Source organism: Oryzias melastigma, linkage group LG6 (assembly GCF_002922805.2).
Source record: "Oryzias melastigma strain HK-1 linkage group LG6, ASM292280v2, whole genome shotgun sequence".
Classification (NCBI taxonomy): domain Eukaryota; kingdom Metazoa; phylum Chordata; class Actinopteri; order Beloniformes; family Adrianichthyidae; genus Oryzias; species Oryzias melastigma.
This window is the reverse complement of record NC_050517.1, coordinates 23,042,775-23,051,546: the sequence shown is the minus strand read 5'-3', so window position 1 is coordinate 23,051,546 and position 8,772 is coordinate 23,042,775. Positions and strand designations below refer to the sequence as shown.

The 8,772-nt window shown below is 33.5% G+C and overlaps 1 protein-coding gene across 2 annotated transcripts in view; it reads right to left on the bottom strand.

Annotated features, from left to right (window-relative positions):
* The window catches only part of arntl2 (aryl hydrocarbon receptor nuclear translocator-like 2), a 19,466-nt gene extending 11,874 nt beyond the window's left edge, over positions 1–7,592 (bottom strand). The window contains exons 1-4 of one of the 2 annotated variants that reach the window (XM_024282468.2): positions 7,142–7,583; positions 3,603–3,690; positions 1,094–1,223; positions 949–1,002 (exon numbers count right to left, since the gene is read on the bottom strand). In XM_024282468.2, the coding sequence (XP_024138236.1) occupies positions 949–1,002; positions 1,094–1,170 (131 nt within the window). In that variant the 5' untranslated portion in view covers positions 1,171–1,223; positions 3,603–3,690; positions 7,142–7,583. Of the gene's footprint in view, positions 1–948; positions 1,003–1,093; positions 1,224–3,602; positions 3,691–7,141 lie in introns of both variants that reach the window. The other variant, XM_024282466.2, reaches the window with a different exon arrangement.
* Positions 7,593–8,772: the final 1,180 nt, after the last annotated feature.

Here is an 8,772-nt window from a genome sequence, read left to right as displayed (position 1 = left end):
GCAGGAGAGTCAAAAAGAGCAGCAAAACAGTTGTGGAGTCTAAATTAGGTTTTTGACTTACTTCTTCATGACTGCAATACATGGCCAAGTTCATTTTAATGGTAGAGATAAACTAAAATATATTACAAAGTATTAAAGCCACAAAAAAGCAATATGATTAGAATAAGGTTATAAATTTACAAAAACATCAAAAAAAGCTTCAAAAAATGCTCCATGTATTCTCTTCAAGCATGGTGCAGATAAATAGAAAAATGTAATTGTATTTCTCGTTAATTTATTACTTTTTCTTATAAATTTGCATTTTTTTATTTAAAAATGTACATGTTGTAACATTTCAAGTAATTAATTTACAACTTAAAACACGTAAATTTACAAGAAAAAAAAATCAAGGATTTAGCCCGAGTTTTCAGGTCGTAAATATACAACTTTTTTCTTGTAATGTAACAATTATGATCTTTTTTTTTTCTCTCGTAAATTCACATGTTTTAAAGTCATAAAATTATGACATTTAAATTAATAAATTTAGTTTTAAAACATGTCAATTTTCATGAGGAAAAAAGTTATGAATTTAGCCCATTACTTTTAAAGTCCGAAATATACGACTCTTGTAAAGTAACAATTGTGACTTTTTTCAAGTAAAGTTATGTTTTACTTTCTTGTATATTTATGTTTTAAACTTATAAATGTAAAATATTCGAAGTTGTAAATTTACTACTTTAAAACACGTAAATTTACAAGATAAAAATTATACATTTAGACTATGAGTTTTAAAGTCCTAAATATACAACTTTATTCTTGTAATTTAACAGTTACGTGTTTTTCCTTGCAAATTTACAACTTTAAAGTCTGATTTAAAAAAAACATTTTTTTGCTAAGTTTCCGTAATACTCCATAAAAATATATTAAACATTCTAAAAAAATAAAAATAAAAAAAGAATCATGCAGGACCTGTTTTGGTCTTCCTCCATTTCCACATCATTCAATGAAGCCGGTTTTAAATCCCTATGGAGAAAATTAAAATAAAAGAAAACTCAAAAGTTTGTGTCTTTCTTTTTATAATGTCAAACTCTATCATAATCTGAATCATACTCACTGGTTGTCTGTGCTGCCTTTACGCTTCCTGGTTATCTCCATGCTTAAGGAAGAGCCAGCTGCTGAGGCCGAGGTCATTAAGTCAGACAGAGTTCCAGGATTTCTTTGCTCCTCCTCAACCAGCACATAGTCTGAAACACACAGTTGATCAACTGCTAACAAATGCTGCATGAAGGTTGATTTAAAGGGAAGATGGGGCGGAATATTAAACTTAACCTTTTATGACAATTTACCAAAAACTTTTACTCTCTTTTTTTTTTTTATTAAAAATACACCCTTCCCAGGTGTAGTTGATCAGTTGCACATTTTATGCTTTACTTTTATATTTAAAGCGTTTCAGCAAAATGCTGCAGATTTTTCAGCAGTAAGTGGTGGAGGGTGTAGGTTCACATGCAGAAAAGCAAAGACTCAAGTTTGGGAACTTGACACAGATCAAAATGTATTGGATGTACAGCATAAAGGTCAACGTTTTACCACAACCCTGCACATTGGTGATGATTCAACACTTTGTTTTCAGAGCAGCTCTGACCGCAGCAGAAGAGGTTATCGACCTGCAGGATTTGAAGTACACGAATCCCCGCTGTGACCAAGAAACCCCAAAAAACAGAAACAAACACTGTAGATAGACAAGCTCACTCTCCCAGGACTGACCCAAAAAGAAGAAACTTTCCATCAGAAAAACCATGAAAAAAAACAACACACCCAATTCAAAGGAATTTCTGAGAAGAGCTCAAACAGGTTTGACCAATATAAACCTGAAAGCATGTGCTGTGAGGGATCGGCTTCTACTGCTTAAGACCTTCAATTCGGAAGATTAGTTCTGGCTTTTCTTTACACTGTTTATAACAGAGTAATCACACAATTAACACAGTAAAAGAACCCACCAGGCAACCCTGTTATTGGTTAGAACTCCAAACAAAACCAAAGTGAAAAATGAAAGGAGATGAAATAGAGAACAAGTGAATTTTTGCTGCAGCTGTTGCTGATTCACAAAAATATTCCAAGCAGGTATTTAGCTAAAAATTTGCAGGTAATTTTATTTATAAACATAATATGTAACAGAAATAAATGAATGATAAAAAGGAGCAGAGTATTTGTTTTTTGTAACAAAAACATTGAAATTATCAGTTTAAAGTGACATGATTTTCATGTGTATGTTATTATTTGGATTGTTATGGCTGCTGCTGGTGTTCTGCATCCTTCTTTTCCTTTAAATTTTTTATTTTTTCCAATCAAGGCATGATTAATCATCAAAAGTTTGATATATCTGTGTATAGTTATATCCTTTTCGTCTTCTTTAGTATTTTTTTTTATTTTGGTTCTTTGAAATAAACCAGTTCCAATCCTATCCTGTCAAGTGTTGGAACTGTACAATGTATTGAGCAAACAAAAAAAGAAAAAAACAGATTTGCAGTTCCTTTAATGACCACTAGAGGTTGGTTTCAAATAACTTTTCTACAAACTTTCATGTTAAAAGTCAAATTTTTACAAAAAATAAGCATATATATATATATATATACAGCTCAGTCATTTTGTACATCATTTCCTTTCTTTTCTATACAAGCATAATAAATGTGAGAAGAGTTTTTATTTTTTAAATAACTTTATTAAACCCTAAAGTTAGGCGTAACTAGGGGCAAGCTTTTTCTTTGATTGACAGGTGGGTGGAGCCATCAAGAATAGTCTCATTTTACTTTGTCCCACTCAGTTACTCACTGTTAGAATATTGTGGAGTTAAACAAAGTGAATTCTGAATAACAACACGGCCACCTCTGGTTTTACAGTCTCCATTCAGAATCCTGTCAGTGATGTTAGTCGTCAACCGTGTGTTATGTAGCATCAGTATGGCTGCAAACAAAACTTCTATCAACACACCATTTATGAAAAATATACATAAAAAAAGTTAAAGAAAAGTGTAAAGAAATGTAATGAAATATACAGAACAGAAATAACAGAACTCTGCCAATATGGCAGAATGTTGCCTCTAAAATGAAACGCCTTAAAAGAAACTGTATACCTAAAACTAGGTGACATAGCAAAGCATCTATACAGCATTAACTTAGTTGTAGAGATGCGACCAGATTTCATCTCAGACAAAAGTAGGTCACCTATACTTGCAAATCGTACCCGAATCCCCAGAGGTTAATCCTACTGAGCAAAGCAGACTGATTTCCATCTTTCTAGGTTTTGAAGAAAAAAAAAGTTTCACATATAGTTTTGTAATTTTTCAAAAATAAATATTAGATTTCTTCCTGTTCTAAAAAGTCCCATATTTTCTCAGGTTTGTAATTTGGGATTTTCAAAATAAGACATAACCAAAATATGATATGGATCTTAGTTCGACTAAAATCTTTGATTTTCTGATCTTTCTGCAAAAGGACAGAATCTGCAAAGTAAAGCATTTTGCTTTACAATTACTTATTTTCTTAATGTTTTAAGTGGTTGCCAGGTAGGCTGGCTGGGAATGAAAACAGATGATAGATACACTTATGTTGTAATCGGGAACATACATCACAGGAGACATGGACCCGTTCGGGTTGTCCCACGTCTATGGCCCGATGACAGCTGGGTTGGAATCCAGCCACCCGGGACCCCGAACTGGATGAAGGAAGACAACATAATCAACATATTTCTAGGATTAACAAGTCATAAAATGCTTCTTCAGGTAAAACTAAACCTTGTAAAGAATGTTTGGGGTTTTTTTTATTCCAGTTTTGGCAGATTTACTCAATAAAATTATTGCTATATAGGTATTCTTGTAAACCTCCAGTCATTTTCAACTCTTAAAAGATGTTTTAGTGGAGATTCTAAACTTGCTTTGTAATCAATGGTTGCATTCAGTGACAGCTGGGTCAGGCCTGTTCAGTCTGGTAATCTAATACCGGCTCCAGGTCATTGCCATTGTTTCACGTGTGAGCATGTGTAAAAGCAATAAAATCAAAGGAGGACGTCCGGCAGCGGGCCAAAAGGGGACCGATACTCACATTTATTTTTAACAATGCTCACAGACTCTCGACCCCAATAGCCATTAAACAGATAAGCAGTTATCTGACTTCTAATCCTGCTTTCCCTGCCAACTTCTGATAGATTACGGGATTTAAAAAAAGACAACTGAATGGGCATCAAACTGTCGGGCTCACAGGTCAACTGGCTCATTTCACTCAACACCTGACTGAGCACCTGCTAGTTTTCCAAAGACCCTGAAAGCCTCACACATCGCTGCACATAGCTATGAATGAATACTTTACATTCTAGCAACACAAGAAGCTCCAAATATTTAGCATCAAGGTGCTTACATTTGTGAAAATTGAAAAAGGATCCATTAATTTAAGAAGCTGGATTAAAGAACAATGACGATACATATTTTGCTCATGTAAACACCATACGTCCAAACATCCAACTCCAAGTTGATCTTGAAAAGCACAACTGGGATGAAAAAAAAATATCGAATGAACAACAAAAAAAGGGTTACCATAAGTTTTAGGTAATGATTTGACAAATGAACATACACATAGGTTTCTTGGACATAAATAAGACACAGAATCTGAAAACTGTATTTAAACTGTATACAAACATATATAAATCCGGCAGCCCATAGCATAATGTTGTCCCCAAATAAATTTTACATCCAAACAACCACAAAAATGATCCTCAGAGCAGACACTGTTTTTTGTGCCCAAAGAAAGACTAAAAATTGCTCCACTTTCCTTTTTTTTGTTATGAGTTTTCCTGAACAAACCTTTGTGTGGAACAAATGCATAAAAAAAATCTCACCTGGTCTAAACTAGTAGTTCATCTTACAAAAAATGAAGGGCAAACATTTGCTGTAGAACTCATATGTTTCTCATGTTGCTGTGTAAAAATCATAGTTCTAAAGTATTGAACTGCCAAAACTCTTATACCGGGATCTTTATTTCAGAAAGCCAAAAAAGATCAAATGTTGTCTTTTTTGTACATATTCAATTATTTATCAAATGTTCATAAATAAAAGCTGTTTATTAAAAATCATACATCACTGAATGACAAGGCCATTTTGCTTGACCTAACTTTTTCGGGGTTTCTAATGAGCAAAATGCAATTGAAAAGTTTGATTCAGTGACATCTTTTAATATCCAAAAAAAGGAAATGTTAAGTTGCTCATTATGGACTTTAAGCCCAGTGGATTGTGTTTGATTTCTTACACACACACACACACACAAAAAATCTGCAGGTATTTAATTTTAGTAAACACACACTAAAATGTAAAACATGTCAAATGTATGATCCTAGAACTTATTTTTCTCAAACTTGGAGTTAAAATTTGTTCAAATAAAATATTAAAGACATGAGCTTTATTATGGATAAAGCTTAGAACAGTTTGTTAATATGTTTTATCAAATTATGCAAACATGTGACCATGCAATGTGGTATGATGTTCAAATATTGTTCCCGTTTGATATAGAAAAACAACATTGGGCTGAACTTTATAATACTAGATGTGAATGCATTTCCCATTAATTTTTGTGTACTTGTACACAAAGATTTACACTTGATAAACTTGCAAGTAATAAAAGGAATCTGGAAAACTTCCCCTGCACTGTTTGGCATCTTTGAGTCACACTGGTTGGATTTTTGGCTAAACCGGTCCTGGATTCATTTTAGATCAGTGAATCAAATTGTTCCAAATGAACTAATCGCAACCACAAAATATATGAATAAAATTGTTGTTAAAATGAATAGCTACGCCTATTTTTTATTTTCATTTTATCCCTTAAACTGGGGAGTTTTAAACACTATATTTCATAAAAGCACCAAGCGATGAAATGATATCTTAAAACATGGAGGTAGGAAGCATTTTGATTGACATTGTTCAAATTTCTGGCATTATTTAACTTTTATTCCTACATTAATGTCTTTCAAATTCTGTGAAGGGGCTTGAGGCTATATATAAAAAAAATGTATATGATCTGAGGGCCAAGGACATGTTTACTGAACTGATATGAAAGATGTGATAAGATATGACAAAAAGGAGACCCTATACCGTTCTAAAAACTAAAAATTTATAACCTTTGATAAGTCGGTTGTTTTGTAAATCAATGGTTAGAACAATTAATTTAGCTGGAATATTGAATTAAGCCCAATCTTGTTCTGTTTGGGCACACACACACCAGTGTAGCGACAGCATATATTTCAAGGGAAAACATTTAAAAAGTTTTCACATATATTTTTTACTTTAAATGACTTTCGAACAGTTACTGAACATACTTTTAAAATGTAGACTCAAAATAGGAAAAAAAAAAAAAAAATCACGTCCAACCAGCTGTGCAGTAATCAGCTTCAGGACAAAGTGTGCTATGTGAAGCTTTCCCGTCATGCAGAATAGACACCAATGAAAAACGTCCATATTTTTGATAAAACATCTTTAAATGGTAATTTTCTAATCAAAAATGCAGCTTTTACTGGTGATTTTGCTTTAAAGTGAATCGCTTTGATCTGCGAGCATAACTACCGGTACAACCGGCTTTAGCAAGTCTGACCAAGTCTAAAAAACACTAATAACACTGAAACCTTCAAAGCTCCAGGAGGAAATCAAATGAAATATTTAAAATAAACTGCTGTGAACCAAATCGCCAATTTCATTTAGCTTTCATCGAGAACATTGCCAGATTAACAGGCCCTGCTGCTGCCAAAGCTAAAGCTAAATGTGTTTAATCGTTTTCTCAACATGGAAAGGCGTCCAAACGCACCAGTTGAGCTTTAATAAAACATATATGTGTTATTCTTTTGTGGGAAAGTGAAAACTAAAGGTGCAAAAACACCGGCGGAAAGGCTAACAATGATGAGTAAGGTTATATAAATGGCGTAGCTTTAGAGGGCGAGCTTGCTCTACTGATCTACTGACCTAGTTTCGGCAAACCGCAAAGTTACAGTAAAGCGTTGGGGGGATGGAAAAAAACTGCCTTTAAATGTCGTTATCCTTCTTTATGTGTCGTAAAGATGACACACGTAGGAATATATAGTATCTGTACACGAAAATACAGAGTAGTAGTAACTACTTGTGTTTTATTACCTGCTGGTTCGCTTCCCGCTCTGTCACCGCCGCCAGCCGCTGCATTCTTGGCCGACATGGCTGGAGCCTGAGCCGGTGCGCTGGGCCCCGGAACTCCAAAACATGGAGAAAGCCGTCGACTCCTCTCAGGTACCGGGCGGACGGGCTGCCAGAGGCCCCCAAAGTGGTGAGAAGTCGACTCAACGCACTAGTTCTTAAAACGGGTTCTTAAAAAAAACAATAATGCAGGAGGTAACAAAATGTGCAAAAGAGAGAACCGACGAGCGATGCAAGGAAGATAGAGAGCAGTGACCGAGTAGCAGCAGCGGAAACGCGGAAGACGGAGGACAGTCTCCTCCTACCGATTCACCACGGTCACAACTCATGCTCCGGCTAAAAATAATGCGCTTCAACATACGCTCCATACTTACAAGATAAACGGAAAATTTGGAATAAAAAAAAAACATCAGCTTTGGTACACAGAGTTTAAATCAAAAGCAAAACTTGAGACACATTTCACATTTCTATGATTTCAGGAATAAAAGGGATGTCCAAAGTCCGCAAAATTTCCACTGACCCTCAGTCTCATTTAATAAACTCTATATATCTATAACAAACTTTCATTAATTTGTTTATTTATTTATTTTGAAAAGCTGAATTTTACAATATAAAATATTCAACAAATTACACAAAGAATATGAGCACAGATTAATAAATAAAAGCACACAAAAACACAAAATAAAAACTTAAATTAAGCTTAAACTTAAGAACAATAAAGAGAATACATAGACATGATATTGATCATTAAATCAATGGTTGTCAAGAAGCTGTAAATTACACATACTTCAGAGTTTAATAGCAAGTTTGTTTTCCATGAAGCTTACAGATGAAAAACATAAGCAGAGTTCTTTATGAAAGGTGAAGAAGATGGTTTGGTTTTAATGAATTGACATTTGTATATATACAATTTACCCAGGATAAATACAACATTTAAAATAATATTTTTTGTGATTCTGTTTTCCAAAATAAATCCAAAAATGATGTCCTTGGGATAGATTTTATTACAAATGCAAACTGTATGGGCGAAACATGCAATTAATAGGTGGAAATAAACTAGTTGTATTTCATAATATATTTTATCAGTTGTGTTACAAGAAAATGTTTTTTTCAAACTAACTTTCAAAAAAATATAAAATCAATATCATGCACTTTCTGAAAAGTGTCTAAATTTCTTGATTGTGATTGGCTATAATTATTGGCTAAATTCTGTGGCAACACTGCCTGAACACTTCTGTTAAACTGTATTGCTTCTTTTCTGAAATATAGACGGTAAATAATAAAAATAAAATTATACAACAGGAGCCGCCAGGACAAGGGAATATTTATTTATTTTTTTCTTGGTGAAATACAAAAAATTGTGGCTGTGATTTGTATTTCAAAAGAAGATAACCATTAATTTCTTGTTCACATGATTTAAACTTTTAAAATAAAACATTTTGTCAGACTTTTTCTTTATTTTATTTCTGGTCATCAAAAATGATATTCAGGATAATTTGTGTGGTTTGGTTTTTAAGTGAAACATTGAAAAATATCTCTCTATGCTTACATTTGATGTTGTCATAAGGGTTCAAAGAATGCAGGCTGAATTTTCA